Source organism: Hyla sarda, chromosome 10, assembly GCF_029499605.1.
Source record: "Hyla sarda isolate aHylSar1 chromosome 10, aHylSar1.hap1, whole genome shotgun sequence".
NCBI classification, from domain to species: Eukaryota; Metazoa; Chordata; class Amphibia; order Anura; family Hylidae; genus Hyla; species Hyla sarda.
The window spans coordinates 40,659,997-40,681,909 of record NC_079198.1 but is presented as its reverse complement, the minus strand read 5'-3'; the positions used below and the strand labels follow the sequence as shown (position 1 = coordinate 40,681,909).

The 21,913-nt window shown below is 42.6% G+C and overlaps 1 protein-coding gene and 1 long non-coding RNA gene across 2 annotated transcripts in view; one reads left to right on the top strand and one right to left on the bottom strand.

Moving 5' to 3' along the window:
- The window catches only part of USP2 (ubiquitin specific peptidase 2), a 129,027-nt gene that overhangs the window by 81,342 nt on the left and 25,772 nt on the right, over window positions 1-21,913 (bottom strand). Inside the window, exon 2 of the mRNA XM_056542004.1 lies at window positions 19,378-20,050. Coding sequence (XP_056397979.1) covers window positions 19,378-20,010 — 633 coding nt within the window. The 5' untranslated portion in view covers window positions 20,011-20,050. The remainder of the gene's footprint in view (window positions 1-19,377; window positions 20,051-21,913) is intronic.
- Window positions 6,249-21,913, top strand: part of LOC130293385 (uncharacterized) — a 102,380-nt gene continuing 86,715 nt past the window's right edge. The window contains exons 1-2 of the long non-coding RNA XR_008848197.1: window positions 6,249-6,297; window positions 19,523-19,630. This is a non-coding gene — a long non-coding RNA (uncharacterized LOC130293385). The remainder of the gene's footprint in view (window positions 6,298-19,522; window positions 19,631-21,913) is intronic.

Sequence of the window (21,913 nt, the reverse complement as noted above, 5' to 3'; positions counted from 1 at the left end):
AACCCTACTAAAGGATAGGATTGTGGAATATCTAAAATCCTATGGATTGCAAGATGAAAAACAACAGAGGGTTGTAGTAAATGGAGAATATTCAGATCAAGGTCTTGTTACTAGTGGGGTACCTTGGTGATCTGTACTGGGACCATTTTTGTTTAGTATCTTCATTAGTGATATTGCAAAAGGTCTCGATGGAAAGGTGTGTCTTTTTGCTGATGACACAAAGATATGTAACAGGGTTCATGTTCCTGGAGGGATACGCCAAATGGAAAAGGATTTAGGCAAACTAGAAGAATGGTCAGAACTCTGGAAGTACTTGATGGTCGTATGTCTTTTTTAACCGTACTAACTATGTAACTAAATACTATTAAATGTGGATAAGTGCAAGATAATGCACCAGGGGCGTACAAACCCAAGGGCAGGATATACAGGGTGGGCCATTTATATGCATACACCTTAAGAAAATGGGAATGGTTGGTGATATTAACTTCCTGTTTGTGACACATGAGTATATGTGAGGGGGGAAACTTTTCGAGATGGGTAGTGACCATGGCGGCCATTTTGAAATCGGACATTTTGAATCCAAAAAATGTGACACATCAAACTTATTGGGAATTTCACAAGAAAAACAATGATGTGCTTGGTTTTAACTTAACTTTATTCTTTCATGAGTTATTTACAAGTTTCTGACCACTTGTGTTTCTGAGCAAAATGTGTTCAATGTGCTGGCCATTGTGTTGGATTGTCAATGCAACCCTCTTATCCCACTCTTCACACACTGATAGCAACACCGCAGGAGAAATGCTAGCACAGGCTTCCAGTATCCGTAGTTTCAGGTGCTGCACATCTCGTATCTTCACAGCATAGACAATTGCCTTCAGATGACCCCAAAGATAAAAGTCTTAGGGGGTTAGATCGGAAGAGATTGGGGGCCATTCAACTGGCCCACGATGACCAATCCACTTTCCAGGAAACTGTTCATCTAGGAATGCTCGGACCTGACACCCATAATGTGGTGGTGCACCATCTTGCTGGAAAAATTCAGGGAACGTGCCAGCTTCAGTGCGTAAAGAGGGAAACACATCATCATGTAGCACTTTCGTATATCCAGTGGTTTTGAGGTTTCCATTTATGAAGAATGGTCCCACTATCTTTGTACCCCATATACCACACCATACCATCAGTTTTTGTGTTCCAACAGTCTTGGAGGGATCTATCCAATGTGGGTTAGTGTCAGACCAATAGTGGTGGTTTTGTTTGATAACTTCACCATTCACACAAAAGTTTGCCTCATCACTGAACAAAATCTTCTGCCTAAAATGAGTGTTCTGTTCCAATTTTTTGTTTTGCCCATTCTCCAGCACCTGAAACTGCGGATACTGGAAGCCTGTGCTAGCATTTCTCCTGCGGTGCTGCTATCAGTGTGTGAAGAGTGGGAGAAGAGGGTTGCATTGACAATCCAACACAATGGGCAGCACATTGAACGCATTTTATAAGTGGTCAGAAACTTGTAAATAACTCATGAAAGAATAAAGTTACGTTAAAACCAAGCACATCATTGCTTTTCTTGTGAAATTCCCAATCAATAAGTTGATGTATCACATGACCCTCTTCCTATTGAAAAAACAAAAGTTGGATTCAAAATGGCCCGAAGTTAATATCACCAACCATTCCCATTTTATTAAGGTGTATCCATATAAATGGCCCACCCTGTAGAATATTTGGCACAGAGAGGTACCAGTAACCCCCCGACCTACGATGGCCCCGACATACGATAATTTCAACATGCGATGGCCTCTCAGAGGCCATCGCATGCTGAAGGCAACATCAACATACAATGCTTTTGTATGTCGGGGCCATCGCATAAACGGCAAACCGGCAGCGCTGACTGCTTCAGCTGCCACCGTATAGCCGTTATACGTGAAAAAGTGTGGCTCCAGCTGTTGCATAACTACAACCCCCAGCATGCACGGACAGCCAAAGGGCATGCTAGGAGTTGCAGTAGTGCATCTCCAGCTGTTGCATAACTAGAAATCCCAGCATGCCCTTCGGCTGTATGCATGCTGAGAGTTGTAGTTTTGCAACAGCTGAAGGCCCACTGGTTGCAAAACTCAGAGTTTATTACCTAACTCAGTGTTTAGCAACCAGTGTGCCTCCAGCTGTTGCAAACTACAACTCCCAGCATGCACTGACAGACCATACATGCTGGGAGTTGTAGTTTTGCAACAGGTGGAGGCACCCTGTTTGTGAAACACAACGTTAAGTAACAAACTCCCAGTGTTTTGCAACCAGTGTGCCTCCAGCTCTTGCATAGCTACAACCCCCAGCATGCACGGGCAGCCAAAGGCATGTTGGCAGTTTTAGTAGTATGCCTCCAGCTGTTGCATAACCGCAAGTCCCAGCATGCCCTTCGGCTGTCACTGCATGCTGAGAGTTGTAGCTTTTGCAGCAGCTGAAGGCACACTGGTTGCAAAACACTGACTTTGTTACCTAACTCAGTGTTTCGCAACCAGTGGGCCTCCAGTTTTTTCAAACTACAACTCCCAGCATGCACTGATAGACCGTACATGCTGGGAGTTGTAGTTTAGCAACAGCTGGAGGCACACTGGTTGCGAAACACTGAGTTAAGTAACAAACTCTGTGTTTTGCAACCAATGTTCCTCCAGCTGTTGCATAACTACAACCCCCAGCATGCACGGACAACTGAAGGGCATGCTGGGAATGTAGTTTTGCTACAGCTGGAGGTTTGCCTCCCGCCAGGGTACATTCACATGGGCGGGGATTTACAGTGAGTTTCTCGCTGCAAGTTTGAGATGTAGCAAATTTTCCGCTGCAGTTCAAACTCCCAGCGGGAAACTCGCTGTAAACCCCCACCCGTGTGAATGTACCCTGAAAAACACTACACTACACAAAATAAAAAGTAAAACACTATATATATATACATTTACCCCTACACAGTTACCCCCCTCCGTCCCTATGCAGATCCCTAATTTAGGCCTCGAATGCGCATGGCGCTCTTTCACTTTGGAGCACTGTCGTATTTCAAGGCAACAGTTTAGTGCCACATATGGGGTATTTCCGTTCTCGGAAGAAATTGCCTAACACATTTTGGTGGGCTTTTTCTCTTTTTACCCCATATGAAAACGTAAAGTTGAGGACTATATTAGGGATCGACCGATATCGATTGTTTTTAGGGCCGATACCTATAACCTGTGGAGGTTAGGGCTGATAGCCGATAACTTATACCGACATTCCGGTATAAGTTATCGGCTATTTATCCCCCCCCCCAGCGACACCTCTGCAGTTCATTGATTTAAGTCGGGCGCTTTAAATCAATGAACTGCAGCAGCTTTTGCGGTGCCATAGGCCGCCGCCGCCACCACCCGCTTCTCTCCCCCTGCCTGTCCGGGGGTCCTCCTGAGTCCTATCACTGCCACCGCGACCGCCCCCCCCCCACCGCCGCACCACGCCGCACCCCCCACTGCAGCGGCCCCATTGCCTCCCCCATCCCTGGTTTTATAATTACCTGGGCCCGGGGTCCACTCTACATCTGGCTCAGGTTGCGTCCTCCTGAGCTGTCACTGTGCGCACTGTCGGTGACGTCACTCGTCATTGCGCACAGCGTAACGCAGGATGCAGTAGGAGCCAGAAGTAGCGTGGACCCCGGCCCCCGGGAACAAGTAATTATAAAACCGGGGATGGGGGAGGCAATGGGGCCGGGGCGATGCGGTGGGGGGTGCGACGCGGTGCGGTGGGTCATGGGGGGGGGGCGGCCGCGGTGTGGGGGGCAGGGCATTATCGGATTATCGGCAAGGTAATTGCTGATACCGACAACGCCCAAAATCGTGAATATCGGCCGATAATATCGGCCAAACCGATAATCGGTCGATCCCTAGTCCACACCAGCATTTTATTGTAAAAAGAATTAATTTTTTACACTAACATGCTAGTGTTGCCTCATAATTTTCATTTTCACAAGAGGTAAAAGGAAAGAAAGAACCCCAAAATTTGTAAAGCAATTTCACCTGTGTACGAAAATACCCCATATGTGGGCATAAAATGCTCTGCGGGCAGGGCAGAACAGGGCTCAGGAGTGAGAGCGCACTATGTACATTTGAGGCCTAAACTGGTGATTTGCACAAGGGTGGCTGAGTTTACAGCGGTTCTGACATAAACGTAAAAAAATAAATACCCACATGTGACCCCATTTTGGAACTGAGCCTTAACACCCCACAGGTGTTTGACGAATTTTCGTTAAAATTGGATGGGAAAAATAGGAAAAAAGCCCCCCAAACTTAGCAACCCCATTATAGAAATATCCCATATGTGGATGTAAAGTGCTCTGAGAGCGCACTACAATTCTCAGAAAAGAATGAGCGCCATTGGGCTTTTGGAGAGAGAATGTGTCCGGAATTGAAGGCAATGTGTGTTTTCAAGCCCCCATAGTGCCAGAACAGTGGACCCCCCACATGTGACCCCATTTTGGAAACAACACCCCTCATGGAATGTAATAAGGGGTGCAGTGAGCATTTACACCCCACAGGTGTCTGACAGATTTTTGGAACAGCGGTCCGTGAAATCTAAAAATGTTATTTTTCATTTGCACAGCGCACTGTTCCAAAGATCTGTCAAACGCCAGTGAGGTGTAAATGCTCACTGCTCCCCTTATTAAATTATGTGATGGGTGTAGTTTCCAAAATGGGGTCACATGTGGGGGGTCCACTGTTCTGGCACCATGGGGGCATTGTAAACGCACATGGCCCCCGACTTTCACTCCAAACAAATTCGCTCTCCAAATGCCCAGTGGCATTCCTTCTATTCTGAGCATTGTAGTTTGCCCGCAAAGCACTTTACATTCACATAGGAGGTATCTCCATACTCAGAAGAAATGGTATTACATAATTTGGAAGACTTTTTCTCCTATTACCCCTTGTGAAAATGAAAAATTTGGGGTAACACCAGTATTTTAGTGAAAAAAAAAAAAAATTCATTTTCACATCCAATTTTTGCGGAAATTTGTCAAACACCTGTGGGATGTAAAGGCTCACTGTACCCCTTTTTTGCTGTTCTGGCACCAAAAGGGCTTCCTAAATGCGACATGCCGCCCCCCCCCAAAAAAAAAAAAAACATTTCGGCAAAATTTGCTATCAAAAAGCTCAAAAGCGCTCCTTCTCTTCTGAGCATTGTAGTGCACCTGCAGAGCACTTTATGTCCACACATGGGGTATTTCCATACTCAGAAGAAATGGAGTTACAAATTTTGGGGGGCATTTTCTCCTATTACCTCTTGTAAAAATGGTACATTTTGGAGAGAAAAAAACTGCATTTTAGTGAAAAAAATTTTTTTTTACACATCCGACTTTAACGAAAAGTCCAACAACCAAGAAAAAGAATACTGTACAGAGTGCACACCACAAAAATAATTATATACTCATATAATATAAAATTTATATCTTTATTGGTAACAAAATAGGATGAAAAGCACAAAACACAGGGGCTAAAATCAATTAAAAAGAGCTCAACAGAGCATAACGCAACATGGGAGAGGGGCCATGAACCCCCTCTCACCAATGCCCCATCCCTATATGTAACACACTAACTGTGGCGCTTGATGTATTATGATGGAAACAAATAAACCTACTACCATTACACTAAATACATCCTGAACAAATGTCAATATATGTTAAAATAACATCACCATATATAAGGCAATAAATAAAGTGCAAAGCATATAGCAAACAATGTCACCAATTAGCAGCAACCACAGACGGAGGATCCATTAGATTCAGTATAGGGACGGGACAACAGAACCCCACGCGTTCCGTCACTGGCTGTGACTTCCTCAGGGGTGTTGTGGTCTCAGTGCCCCCTTAGCCTATTTATATGCTTAACTTATAATTCTAATACCTGTCAGGTGCATCAGTGGGGCATCGCGCCGCATATCCCGGAGGCTGGCATGGACTTCCGTCCCATATGCCAGCTTTCGGTAACAGGTCAGAGAACTCGCATCCATTCTCGCGAGAATCATAAGTCACGTGATCTCAACATGTCACATGACTCCATCGATTCCATTCAAAAGGCTTTTACTGAGCGCGAATCCTCCGCGCTCAGAGGTATAGGGAACCCACGTGACTCGTCTGGTCACGTGAGCTCCACATGTGATCACATGGTTTTTTAGTTGTTTCAATAAACTTTATGAACAATGTACATCTGTGCCATGTTCACGCATGCTCAATTTATTTAGCTAAATCCCGGGACCCAGATTGATACAACAGCGATGCATGGTGTCAACCCATATATGGTAAGTATAAAGAATGGTAATATATTATATATATGTCCATTGAGGGACCATTCATGGTATTTGGACAAGACCAATAATTAAATATCTAATAAATTAATAATCTAGTAAACTGAATATATATAAAAAAAGTAATAACTCATGAAAAATTACTAATAAACATTATATATACATATAGGTACCCCAATAAATGAATAATATTATATTAATCTTAAATTAGGACCATCCACGTATATATGTGATAGGTGTAAACATTTTTATTTATTTTTTTCTCATACATGATTAAGCAAAATTTATTAAAGTATATGTGTTTATATTTTTATCCTTAATAAGTGAACCATATTTTGTTAATCCAATTAAGGACCATCAAAGTATGTAAGTGCTACATGATAAAAATAAATGTGTAAACCCGTACATAAAAAAAAAACTATAAAAATATGTGCATACTACATAATCAGTATAAAGGAAAAGTTATATATAATTAAGAATTAACAAAAATTTTAAAAATATAAAGTAAAAAATTATAAATAAATAATACATAATTCATAAAGACTCCGTATATCCAATTTATTAAATAACCCATATGTATATATAAAAATGTAAAATGTAAATTTATAAAGATAGGTCCTAAGAAATTAATAAATACTAAACCATACAATGGCCCACTCTATGATGGTATGAAAATCCCACATCTAACTCCATGACCGACACCAATGCATACCCATTGCACCCATCCTAGGCCCCAGAGCCAATATCCTTAACCTACCCTGAGCCCTTTGTTCAAGAGTTCCCCCCTTGGTATGCAGCACGTGACCCACCCGACGTCACCTAGACAATAACAATAAACTACACATATAATCCAATTAATAAATCATAAGAAGTATCCTTGGCTCCGTAGTGTGAAAAAGTGGTCCAGTGTCTCATCCTACTTGGGATGTATCATAATGGAGTCCATGTGTCTGATCACAAATATTTGTGATCAGACACATGGACTCCATTATGATATCCAATATTTTGTTACCAATAAAGATATAAATTTTATATTATATGAGTATATAATTATTTTTTTTGGTGTGCACTCTGTACAGTATTCTTTTTCTTGGTTGTTGGAGGTTTTTCCATACTGAGTAGTAGCACCCGCTTTATTATATAAATATAAGGTGAGCCCCCCCATTTCTTTATTACAGTTTTTTTAACGAAAAGTCGTTAAACACCTGTAGGGTGTTAAGGCTCACTGTACACCTTGTTACGTGCCTTGAGGGGTGTAGTTTCCAAAATAGTGTGCCATTTAAGTTTATTTATTTATTTTTATTTTTTGCTGTTCTGGCACCATAGGGGATTCCTAAATGCAACATGTCTCCCCAAAAATATTTCAGCAAAATTTGCTTTCCAAAAGCCAAATGTAACTCCTCCTCTTCTGAGCATTGTAGTGTGCCAGCAGAGCAGTCCACACAAGGGGTATTTCCATACCCAGAAGAAATGGGGTTACAAATTTTTGGGGGGCATTTCCTCCTATTATCCCTTGTAAAAACTTGAAATATAGGGAAAAAAACAGCATTTTGTGAAAAAAAAAAAACATTTTCATTTACACATCCGACTTTACCGAAAAGTCGTCAAACACCTGTGAGTTTTAAAGGGGTTCTCCGGTGCTTACACATCTTTTCCCCTATCCAAAGGGGACGTCGCGCTCCGCCCCTCAATACAAGCCTACGGGAGGGGGCGTGATAGCTGTCACGCCCCCTCCCGTAGGCTTGCATTGAGGGGCGGAGCGTAACGTCACACGGGGGGCGGAGGCGTGACATCACACGCCGCCGGCCCGGTGGTCGCCTGTAATCAGGCCCGGAACGAACACTTTCTGGGGACTGAGAACAAATGGGGTGCCGTGTGCATGATCCCGGGGGTCCCCAGAAGCGGGACTCCCGCGATCAGGCATCTTATCCCCTATCCTTTGGATAGGGGAAAAGATGTGTAAGCACCGGAGAACCCCTTTAAGGCTCACTGTACCCCTTGTTATGTTCCTTGAGGGGTGTAGTTTCCCAATTACTGTGCCATGAGTTTTTTTTTTTTTTTTTTACTGTTCTGGCGCCATAGGGGCTTCCTAAATGCGACATGCCCCCCAAAAACCATTTCAGCTAAATTTACTGTCCAAAATCTCATTGTCGCTCCTTCCCTTCTGAGCTCTGTTGTGCACCCACAGAGTAATTTACATCCACATATGAGCTATTTCCTTACTTGAGAGAAATTGTTGCAAATTTTGGAGGCTCTTTCTCCTTTTACCCCTTGTAAAAACTCAAAAACTGGGTCTACAAGAGCATGCGAGTGTAAAAAAAATGAAGATTTTCAATTTTCTCCTTCACTTTGCGGCTATTCCTGTGAAACACCTAAAGGGTTAACGAACTTTGTGAATGTCATTTTGAATACTTTGAGCGGTGCAGTTTTTATAATGCGGGTTATTTATGGGGTATTTATAATATGAAGGCCCCTCAACTCCACTTCAAATCTGAACTGGTCCCTGAAAAATTCAGATTTTGAAAATTTCGTGAAAAATTTGAAAATTGCTGCTGAACTTTGAAGCCCTCTGATGTCTTCCAACAGAAAAAACTAGAGATGAGCGAACTTACAGTAAATTCGATTCGTCACGAACTTCTCGGCTCAGCAGTTGATGACTTTCCCTGCATAAATTAGTTCAGCTTTCTGGTGCTCCGGTGGGCTGGAAAAGGTGGATACAGTCCTAGGAGACTCTTTCCTAGGAATGTATCCACCTTTTCCAGCCCACCGGAGCACCTGAAGGCTGAACTAATTTACGCAGGAAAAGCCATCAACTGCCGAGCCGAGAAGTTTGTGACGAATCGAATTTACTGTAAGTTCGCTCATCTCTAGTAAAAACATGTCAACTTTATGATGCAAACATAAAGTAGACATAATGTATATGTGAATCAATATATAATGTATTTGGTATGTCTATTTTTTTACTGTTCTGGGTAAGTAACTGGCTCAGTGATAGGAAACAGAAAGTGGTTATTAACCCCTTAAGGACCCAGCCATTTTACACCGTAGGACCCGGCCATTTTTTGCACATCTGACCACTGTCACATCACATCACACTGTCACATCTGACCACTGTCACATTAATAACTCTGGAATGCTTTTAGTTATCATTCTGATTCCGAGATTGTTTTTTCATGACATATTCTACTTTAACATAGTGGTAAAATTTTGTGGTATCTTGCATCCTTTCTTGGTGAAAAATCCAAAAATTTGATGAAAAATTTGAAAATTTTGCATTTTTCTAACTTTGAAGCTCTCTGCTTGTAAGGAAAGTGGATATTCCAAATAATTTTTATTTTTATTCACATATACAATATGTCTACTTTATGTTTGCCTCATAAAATTTACGTGTTTTTACTTTTGTAAGACACCAGAGGGCTTAAAAGTTCAGCAGCAATTTTTCACAAAATTTCCAAACTCACAATTTTTCAGGGACCAGTTCAGGTTTGAAGTGGATTTGAAGGGTCTTCATATTAGAAATACCCCACAAATGACCCCATTATAAAAACTTGTAGCCCAATTTCTCTCGAATAAGCACATACCTCATATGTCTATGTAAAGTGTTCGGCGGGCGCAGTAGAGGGCTCAGAAGCGAAGAAGCGACAAGGGGATTTTGGAGAGTAGTTTTTTTTTAAATGGTTTATGGGGGGCATGTTGCATTTAGGAAGCCCCTATGGTGCCAGAACAGCAAAAATCCCCCACATGGCATACCATTTTGGAAACTAGACCCCTTGAGGTACGTAACAAGGAATAAAGTGAGCCTTAATACCCCACAGGGGTTTCACGACTTTTGCATATGTAAAAAAATAAAAATAACATTTCACTAAAATATGTGTTTCCCCCCAAATTTCAAATTTTTGCAAGGGTTAATAGCAGAAAATACCCCCCAAACATTGTAACCCCATCTCTTCTGAGTATGAAGGTACCCCATAAGTTGACCTGAGGTGTACTATGGGTGAACTACAATGCTCAGAAGAGAAGGAGTCATATTTGCCTTTTTGAGAGCAAATTTTGTTCGGGGGCATGTCGCATTTAGGAAGCCCCTATGGTGCCAGGACAGCAAAAAAAAAAACACATGGCATACCATTTTGGAAACTAGACCCCTTCTGGAACGTAACAAGAAATAAAGTGAGCCTTAATACCCCACAGGGGTTTCACGACTTTTGCATACGTAACAAAAAAAAAAAAAAAAAAAAAAAAAAAAAAGGAAACTAGACCCCTTGAGGAATGTAACAAGGCGCAAAGTGAGCATTTACCCCCCACTGGTGTCTGTCATATCTTTGGAACAGTGGGCTGTACAAAATTTTTAATTTGCACAGACCACTGTTCCAAAGATCTGTCAGACACCTGTGGGGTGTAAATTCTCACTGCACCCCTCATTACATTCCGTGAGGGGTGTAGTTTCTGAAATGGGGTCACATGTGGGGTTTTGTTTTTTTTGCGTTTGTCAAAACCGCTGTAACAATCAGCCACCCCTGTGCAAATCACCTCAAATGTACATGGCACACTCTCCCTTCTGGGTCTTGTTGTGCGCTCCCAGAGCACTTTGCGCCCACATATGGGGTATCTCCGTACTCGGGAGAAATTGCGTTACAAATTTTGGGGGGCTTTTTTCCCCTTTACCTCTTGTCAAAATGAAAAGTATAGGGCAACACCAGCATGTTAGTGTAAAAAATTTATTTTTTTACACTAACAGGCTGGTGTAGACCCCAAGGGGTGAAAGGAGAAAAAGACCCCCAAGATTTGTTAGGCAATTTCTCCCGAGTACGGCGATACCCCATAAGTGACCCTATACTGTTGCCTTGAAATACGACAGGGCTCCAAAGTGAGAGCGCCATGTGCATTTGAGGCCTGAATTAGGGATTTGCATAGGGGTGGACATAGGGGTATTCTACGCCAGTGATTCCCAAACAGGGTGCCTCCAGCTGTTGCAAAACTCCCAGCATGCCTGGACAGTCAACGGCTGTCCGGCAATACTGGGAGTTGTTGTTTTGTAACAGCTGGAGGCTCCATTTTGGAAAGAGTGGCGTACCAGACGTTTTTCATTTTTATTGGGGAGGGAGGGGGGCTGTGTAGGGGTATGTGTATATGTAGTGTTTTTTACTTTTTATTTTATTTTGTGTTAGTGTAGTGTAGTGTTTTTAGGGTACAGTCACACAGGCGGGGGATTACAGCGAGTTTCCCGCTGCGAGTTTGAGCTAGCGCGCAAAATTTGCTGCATTGCAAACTTGCAGCCCGATACTCACTGTAAGCCCCCTGCCCATGTGAATGTACCCTGTACATTCACAGGGGGGAACCTCCTGCTGTTGCAAAACTACAACTCCCAGCATGCACAGTCTCAGTGCATGCTGGTAGTTATAGTTTTGCAACAGCTGGAGGCACACGGGTTGGGAAACACTGAGTTAGGAAACAATGTTTCCCAACCAGTGTGCCTCCAGCTGTTGCAAAACCACAACTCCCAAACATTCTCAGGCATGCTTTGGAGTTGTAGTTTTGCAACATCTGGAGGACTACAGTTTGCAGGCCACTAATACAGTGATTCCCAATCTGTGCCCTTCCAGATATTACAAAACTACAACTCCCAGTATGCCAAAACTGTACAAGCATGCTGGGAGTTGTAGTTCTGCAACATCTGACGGGCCAGATGTTACAGAACTACAACTCCCAGCATGCCTGGACAGTAAGGGCATGCTGAGGATGTGTAGTTTTGCAAGGGCACAGTGGTCCAAAAACTGTGGACCTCCAGAAGTTACAAAACTGCAACTCCCAGCATGCCCAGACACCAAGGGCTGTCTGGGCATGCTGGGAATTGTAGTATACAGGGTCCCAATACAGCAATGCATGTCGCTTTACGGCGACGTGCATTGCTGTAAAGGGCCCGACAGTGGCTGAAGATCTACTCACCTGTCGCCGCCGCCGCCGTCTTCATCGTCTGGATCCGGGTCTTCAGGGACGAGGTAAGTACCGGGGCCGGTCCCCAGCACTCCCCCCTCCCCCGCCGCGTCCTCCGGTCTTCCTCCCGTCCTCTCCGGACTTCCAGGGGCCGGGCAAGACGGGAGGAAGTAACCGCCCCCCCTCCCTGCGATTGGTCGGTTAACTAACCGACGGATCGCAGGGAATAGGAGGAGGTGGAAGGCTTGCCACCTCGCTCCTATTCTTTAGCATGGTCCTGGCTGTCTGTGACAGCCGGGATCATGCGAAATTACCAGGCGGTCGGGTCCCAGAGACCCGATCAGCCCGGTATCGCCGCAGATCGCAAAAGCGATTTCCCTTGCGATTTGCGGCGATCGCCGACATGGGGGGCCTACATGGCCCCCCTCGGCGTTTGCCCTGGATGCCTGCTGAAGCATTTCAGCAGGCATCCGGTTCCGATCTCTGCCCGGCGCGCGGCAGAGACCGGAAAACGCCAGGATGTACGGGGACGTCCTGGGTCCTTAAAGCCCAGGGTGCGGGGACGTCCCCGTACGTCCTGGGTCCTTAAGAGGTTAATGGTACTTATTCTGATTGGGTGACTTTTACTAGTTGGGTATCACAGGGGTCAGTCTTGGGTCTTGTTCTATTTAATATATTTATTAATGACCTTGTAGAGGGGTTGAATAGTAAAGTAGCAATCTTTGCAGATAATACTAAACTCTGTAAAGCGGTAAACACAATAGAGGACAGGGCACTGTTACAAATGGATCTGGATAGGTTAGAGGCTTGGACTGGGAAGTGGCAGATGAGGTTCAACACTGATCAATGTAAGGTAATGCACATGGGGAGAAAAATCCGGGCCGGGATTATGTATTAAGTGGGAGAACACTTGGGATGACTGACGTGGAAAAGGACTTGGGAGTTTTAGTTAACAGTAAATTTAGCTGTAGTGACCAGTGTTGGGCAGCTGCTGCCAAGGCAAATAAAATCATGGGGTGTATCAATAGGGGCATAGATGCCCACGACAAGGAAATAATTCTACCGCTGTACAAATCACTAGTCAGACCACACATAGAAAACTGTGTACAGTACTGGGCACCAGTGTACACGAAAGATACAGTGGAGCTGGAGAGGGTTCACAGACGGGAAACCAGGGTAATACAGGGAATGGGAGGACTACAGTACCAAGAAAGATTATCAGAATTGGGGTTATTTAGTTTAGAAAAAAGAAGGCTTAGGGGAGACCTAATAACTATGTATAAATATATCAGGGGACAGTACAGAGATCTCTCCCATGATCTATTTATACCCAGGACTGTATCTATAACAAGGGGGCATCATCTACGTGTAGAAGAAAGAAGGTTTCTACACCAGCACAGACGGGGGTTCTTTACTGTAAGAGCAGTGAGATTCTGGAATTCTCTCCTGGAGGAGGTGGTCATGGTGAACTCTGTAAAAGAATTTAAAAGGGGTCTGGATGCATTTTTGGAGAGTAAGAACATTGCTGGTTATGTATATTAGATTTATAGGGACGTTGATCCAGGGATTTATTCTGACTGCCATATTTGGAGTCTGGAAGGAATTTTTACCTCTAGTATGAGTTTTTTTTTGCCTTCCTCTGGATTAACTCAGTGGGGACTCATTAAGAATATAGGTTGAACTTGATGGACTCTGGTCTTTTTTCAACCTTATGAACTATGTTACTATTTTCCTTACAAACAGAGAGCTTCAAAGTTAGAAAAATAAAGAATGTTCAAATTTGTCATGCAATTTCAGAATTTTTCACCAAGAAATTAGTATCAACGAAAATCTACTACTATGTTAAAGTAGAATATGTCATGAAAAAACTATCTCGGAATCAGAAAGATTAGGAAAAGCATCCCAAAGTTATTAGTGCTTAAAGTGACAGTGGTCAGATTTGCAAAAAATGTTCAGGTCCTTAAGGTGAAAATGGGATTGGTCCTTAACCCCTAAGTGCATATGGACGTTTATGAATGTCCATATGCGCGTCAACAGTTATAATGCGCGCTCACGAGGTGAGCATCATACTCAATGCGCGCATCATACCCGGTGGGTCCCGGTTGCTTATAGCTATAAGCAACCGGGACCCACGCTAGTGCCGGACATCACCGATCTGGCTAATGTCCGGCATTAACTCTTTTGACGCGGCGATCAAAGTTGATTGCCGTGTCTAAAAGTGAAAGCATCCTGGCTCAGTCGGGCTGATGGGGACCATTGCGATAAAATCGTGATGTCCCGATTAGCTAGGACGCAGCAGGAGGGTGGCTTACCTGCCTCCTGTGTGTCCGATCGTCGATTGATTGCTCCAAGCTTGAAATCCACAGTAAAAGATCAGTGTGTGCAGTGTTATAGCCCCCTATGGGAGTTATAACACTGCAAAAAAATGTAAAAAGAAAAAGTTAATAAAGATCGTTTAACCCTTTCCCTAATAAAAGTTTGAATCAACCCCCTTTTCCCATAAAAAAAAAACTGTGTAAATAAAAATAAACCTATGTGGTAACGCCGCATGCGTAAATGTCCGAACCATAAAAATATATCGTTAATTAAACCGCACGGTCAATGGCGTAAGCGCAAAAAAAATTCCAAAGTCAAAAATAGCGTATTTTTGGTCACTTTTTATAAAATAAATTTTTTTTATAAAAAGCGATAAAAAAGTCAGATCAAAATAAAATGGTACCTCTAAAAACTTCAGATCACGGTGCAAAAAAATTAGCCCTCATACCGCCCCGTATGTGGAAAAATAAAAAAGTTATAGGGGTCAGAAGATGACAATTTTAAATGTATAAATTTTCCTGCATGTAGTTATGATTTTTTTCAGAAGTACGACAAAATCAAACCTATATAAGTAGGGTATCATTTTAACCATATGGACCTGCAGAATAAAGATAAGGTGTAATTTTTACGAAAAATGTACTGCGTAGAAACGGAAGCCCCCAAAAGTTACAAAATGGCGTTTTTTCTTCCATTTTGTCGCACAATTTTTTTTTTCGTTTTGCTGTAGATTTTTGGGTAAAATGACTGATGTCATTACAAAGTAGAATTGGTGGTGCAAAAATGTTAAGGAAGAAAAACGAAAGTGCAAAAACAGAAAAACGCTCCGTCCTTAAGGGGTTAAAGGGGTACTCCGGTGGAAAACTCTTTTTTTATGAACTGGTGCCAGAAAGTTAAACGGATTTTTAAATTACTTCTATTAAAAAATCTTTACCCTTCCAGTACAGTGGTCCCTCAACATACTATTGTAATCTGTTCCAAATGAACCATCGTTTGTTGAAACTATCCTATGTTGAGGGATCTGTGCAATGTAAAGTATAGCAGGTAATACTCACGTGTCCCAGCCGCTCCATCGCTGTCGCCGCGTCCCCGGGGTGTCCCCATCGCTCCGGAACGTCTCTGCTGCCCCGGATCCTAGCTCTCTGTCGCCACCATCACGTCGCTACGCACGCCGCTCCTATTGGATGACGGGACGGCGTGCGCGACGACGTGATGACGTTGAAGGAGAGCGCCGGTGTAGCAAAGGACCCCGAAGAGGACGCGCCGGAGCCTCGATGACATGTAAGTGATCGTCGGGGCACACGACGCACTGTAAACGGCTATCCGGCAGCAGCTGAAGCAGTCTGTGCTGCCAGATAGCCGTTTATGCGATGGCCCGACATACAAAAGCATCGTATGTTGATAAGTACTGGAAGGATTAAGATTTTTAAATAGAAGTAATTTACAAATCTGTTTAACCTTCTGGCACCAGTTGATTTAAAAAAAAATGTTTTCCAGGGTAGTACCCCTTTAAGCATGCATTGGATAAGCATAAGGCTATCCTTCATATAAGATAGAGATAGGTATAAGGCTATCCTTCATATAAGATAGGGCCAGGAACTATTAATAGTATTCAGATTATTGGGAAGAATAGACTAGATGTGCCAAATGATTTTTATCTGCCAACACGTTCTATGTTTCTATGAACACTCTCTATGTATGTTTACCCAGTTCTTCTGTTACTGTGTCTATTGGGCACACTATTTACAAACAGGCTATATGAAACAAAACTGCATATGGTGTTATTTCTTTTGGCTATGAATTTACAGCCATTTTACAAGATTTTTTTCAGAATAATGTTTTGTCACAAAATAGTTAGGAACCTCTTGATGATGTCCTTAATCTCCATATGCTTTTTGCCAATTTTACAATATAGAAGACTTGTGGACATCAGGTCTGAGTTTTCTGCCCGATATAAAAATTCTGATCTAGGTTTATCTATATAGCGATTAGAGTGAATTAATGATTAGATGTCATGTGACTAGACCCACCCCACTTTGGTTTTCGCTAGTGTAATGATTTCTGATGGGTAGCCTCTACTTTGTAATCTTTTCTCTATTTTTTCACATTCCTGTCTGAAGGAAATGTCAATAGGGCAGAGCTTGGTGGTCTTATAAACTTTCCCACGGGCTAATTAACAATAGTTTGTTTATGTGCACTTTTCGCATTGGAGGATGGAATTGTCTGAAATGTCTTTTCTATGCAATTTTATTTCAGTAATTCGCTTTTTACCCTCTAAACACACATCAAGATATGCCAAATCCATGGCACTTTATTATACTAGCGCTCCTCTTGTTTGTGATTGAAATAAAAAAGTGCCTTAAACTGCAGCCTAGTATAGTATGGGACCCTGTTATCCATACAAGGGATGATAGATAACCAAAATAAATTAATAAATACCGGCACTGTATAGGGCTATAAAAGAATGAATTTTATTGTCTTACTTTACATAAAACAAGGGTAGTAGCTGTCGATAAGGAAAATGCAATAGTTAACAGTCAATCAGGAGATATTGGAGTAGTGATCTATATAAAATAATTGAATAGTAGTGTATGAGTACAAAAAATTATAATTAAATATACAGTATATAATAAAAGGTAAAAAATAATGCTTATATACCCTGCAGGCACGTTAAAGGGGTACTCCGCCCCTAGACATCTTATCCCCTATCCAAAGGATAGGGGATAAGATGTCTGATTGTGGGGGTCCTGCCACTGGGGACCCCCGTGATCTTGCATGGAGCACCCCCAGTCATCTTGTGCACGGAGCGAGCTTCGCTGCATGCCTAATGACTGGTGATGCAGGGGTCGGAGGATCGAGACATCCCGGCCCTGCCACCTCATGACGTCATGCCCCGCAATGCAAGTCTATGGGAGGGGGCGTGGCGGCTGTCTAGGTGCAAAGTACCACTTTAAGCTGTGCAAGGGCCTTATATTAGTATAGGCCTAAATAGATAAATGAGAGCAAGTATGACACATCAGTCTCATTAAATGGTAATCTACTGGCTGTACCTTGTAATAGAGCATAAAAGTCCTACCAATCAATAAAATAGCATGTGGTCATTCGTGGGGTTAGTTTCCTATATATAGTTTTAATAGAATCCTTGTCTGTAGTATATATTTGCAGGATATCTTCTTTTGCTAAATGTAGGCGTATTTGGTTGTCCATATCCGTAGCTGTAAGGAAGAAATCCAATACTAGTGTTTCCGAGATATAAAATCTCAGTTTTTACAGATTAAGTGAAAACACCATTAAATACCTTGAATCCCAGTGCTTGATAGTATGTCCATGTAGTTTCAAATTATAATACTGGATTCTGGGACAGGTTTGGGAGACTGCCATCTCTACCAACACTGATTCCCGCAGGAGTACAAGCAAATGGTCGGCTGATAGCAAATACGGGCATCACTATGGTAAAACTGGTAGACCAAAAATTCTCCGATGTGTTTCAAAGACCCACTGTGTCCCTTGTCTTGGATTCTATTAAAACCATATATGGGAAACAACCCAACGATTGACCACATGCTATTTTATTGATTGGTAGGACTTTTATGCTCTATTACAAGTTACAGCCAGTAGATTACCATTTAAAGGAACTCTGTTAACAGCGTCACCTGCACTAACCTGTCGGTACAGACAGGTAGTGCAGGTGACACTGATGACAACAGTACTTACCTTGTCCTGTTCCGTGCTGTCGTTCTCTGGCAATCTTCTTCGGTATCTTCAGCTCCAAGCCCGACTTGGAGCATCGGTGGAGCTTAGTGACGTCACCACTGCTGTTCTCTGCTCGGTCCCTCTGCTAGCAAATAACAGCTGGGACGTCACTAAACTCCGCCGATGCTCCAAGTCGGGCACGGAGCTGAAGATACCGGAGAAGATTGCCAGAGAACGACAGCACGGAACAGGACAAGGTAAGTACTGTTGTCATCAGTGTCACCTGCACTACCTGTATGTACCGACAGATTAGTGCATGTGACAATGATGACAGATTTCCTTTAATGAAACTGATGTGTGATACTTGCGCTCATTTATTTAGGCCTATACTAATATAAGCACCTTCTCATTCACTCAAGACATAACCGTGCACAGCTTAACACGCCTTCAGGGTATGTAAGCATTATTTTATACCTTTTATTAAATATATTTAATTATATTTTTTTATACTTATTCACTACTATTCAATTATTTTATATAGATCACTACTCTGATATATCTCCCGATTGACTGTTAACTATTGCATTTTCGTTATGGACAGCTACTACCCTTGTTTTATGTAAAGTAAGACTATAAAATGTAATTATTTTATGGTCCTATACAGCGCTGGTATTTATTAATTTAATCTCAGAATGTCTTTGTTAGAATTGAGATATGACAAAAATTTCAGCTGAATGTCTGGGCTCCAAGTTCCTGTCACACCACAAAAGTTTGAAAATTGCACAGGGTTTTTCAATTTTACTCCAAAAATATATTATTTTTTTTGTTTCAGAATACATTTATTATGATAAAATAAGAGATTCATTACAAAGTACAATTCGTTCTGCACAAAACAAGCCCTCATGGTCCTGAAGATGGAAAAGTAGAAAAGCTATGGCTATTAAAGAGTCAAAACTGAAAATTTCCCGTGTCATCAAGGGATTACTTACACCACAATTTGTAGTTTTTTTAATCATTGGTAAATAAAGTGAAAAATTACGGTTACATTGTCTATAGACAATTCATCAATTATATTTAGGTATTAGTGATTTGCTAGATTATTTACACACATACTGGCAATAATGAAATAACACCTACCAGCACCTCTTTACCACTGGATTCCCCGTTCTTGTCATATGAGTATGTGAATCGTGATGTGGGCTTTGCAAGTGAACTGACAGGTTCTGGTACTGCTGAGCAAGGTAGTCCATATCCATTGGTAGAGCTTTTTTTCTTTCCATAGACATTATAAATATCAGTCTGGTTGGAAGCATGGGAAATCCGAGAAGTACCATCAAAATCGTGACGTGATCGTGTCAATCCTGGGCTACGAGGATAATAAGTATCTGAGGTACGCAGTTCAGAGAAGCCAAGGGACAGGTCTGAATGACTGGATGACTTTTTACGAGACAGTGAGGTGATGGGGGATGTTTGGAAGGTAGAATAACTGCTGTTGTAGCCATAGTATGAATTTGATGTATATTTAATTGGAGAACGTGTAATATCAGTCCTTTTTGTGGATGAATCCAGGGGTGGAAGGCTTCGGTCAAGGTCTCCATAAGAACGATGAGGGGAGGTGTAAAAAGAGCTGTTCACATTGCTTTTATAAGACAGTTTATTTTGATCACTGTATAAAGAACTATGGGTGGAAGCATATGAACGGTATCCATTGTAACTTTTTGAGTAGTCTGTGTCTGTGTACCTCTTGAGGGGAGAAGATAAATTTGACATACTGGTAGTAAATGGCTGCAATTGAAAATCCCAGCTTGGCCTATTGGAAGAGAAGTTGAAAGATTATATAAAATATATAGTATGATCTTGCTCTAATACAAATCAGCTTTTATTGCTCTGACTCCCTAAACCTGTGTTTTATACTCCTGAGGAGGCAGGGCTGCAGGGGACAAATAGGGCAGCAGAATGAACCATAGAGGTGTCTACCTCATACTCCCTGTAGGTACTATAGCTGAACAATAGTCACAGATCACAACTCTGCTTTAAGGCTAGGTTCGTATTAAGGAATTGCCGGCCAGAAATATTCTGCCCAAAGATTCCAAGAGCGTCTGGCATAGACTAAGTCAGTCGATGCTAGGACCGCAAGGACATTGCTGCTCTCATAGACACTAATGTATTAGTGTTCAGATTCTGATAAAAGAATTAGCAAGCTCATACTTTTGACAAAGGAATTTAAATGGTGAAAGCTCTGCCTCTTAAATTCAATAGCTTGCTTTGTGAAGCGGAATCCCATTGACATCAGTGGGATACTGCTGCACTAGAAATTCCATAGTGTTAACCCAGCCAGAACCCCAGGAGCCAAGATCTTAGGAAAATAAAGTTACTCATCTGATGTAGGTATTGACCTACAAATCATTTTGAGAACCTGATTGCACAGCTGCTATAACTTATTGACGTATCATCTATTTTATTTGCATTCCTTTCACAATAAAAGATTTTTACAGTGTCTTTTCTGAGAACAAACCTGTTCAGTGTTTCCCAACAAGTGTTCCTCCAGCTGTTGCAAATCTACAACTTCCAGCATGCTGGGAGTTGTAGTTTTGCAACAGCTGAAGGTTTGTGCGGGGGCTTTACTGTGAGTTTCCCAATGCAAGTTTAAGCTGCGGCAAATTTTCCACCGGAGCTCAAACTCCCAGTGGGAAACTCACTGTAAACCCCCACCCATATGAATGTACCCTAAAAACACTACACTTACACTAAATAAAGAGTAAAACACTTCATATACACACACACTAACACAGTTAACCTGTTGGGGACAAAGTGCGTATGCATACGCCCTTGCGTCCTGGTACTTAAGGACAAAGGGCGTATCCATACGCCCGTGGGAATTTCAGTCCCAGCCGCACGCCGGGCGGGGACCAGACCGCGGTGACTGCTGATGTCCATCAGCAGGCACCCCGTGCAAATGCCCAGGGGGGTCATTAGACCCCCCATGTCGGTGATCGGCGGCGGCATGTCATGTAGCAGAAGACGACGGCTCCCTGGATCCTACGGAAGCTGGCAAGTTGCCTACCAACATCTGGAGGGCTACAGTCTGAGACCATTATACAGTGGTCTCTAACCTGTAGCCCTGCGGTTGTTGCAAAACTACAACTCCCAGCATGCCCAGACAGCTGTTTGGGCATGCTGGCATATGTAGTTTTGCAACAGCTGGAGGGCTAGAGTTTGAGATCATTATACAGTGGTCTCTAAACTGTATCCCTCCAGATCTTGCAAAACTACAACTCCTAGCATGCCTAAACAACTGTTTGCTGTCTGGGCATGCTGGGATTTGTAGTTTTGCAACATCTGGAGGGTCACAGTTTGGAGCAGTGGTCTATAAACTGTAGCCCTCCAGATGTTGCAAAACTGCCCAAACAGCAAACAGCAGTCTCAGCATGCTGGGAGTTGTAGTTAAGTACCTCCAGCTGTTGCATAACTACATCTCCCAGCATGCCCTTCGGCGATCAGTACATGCTGGGAGTTGCAGTTTTGCAACAGCTGGAGGCACACTGGTTGGAAACTACTGAGTTAGGTAACAGAACCTAACTGAAGGTTTTCCAACCAGTGTGCCTCCAGCTGTTGCAAAAAGTACAACTTCCAGCATGCACGGTCTGTCAGTACATGCTGGGAGTTGTTGTTT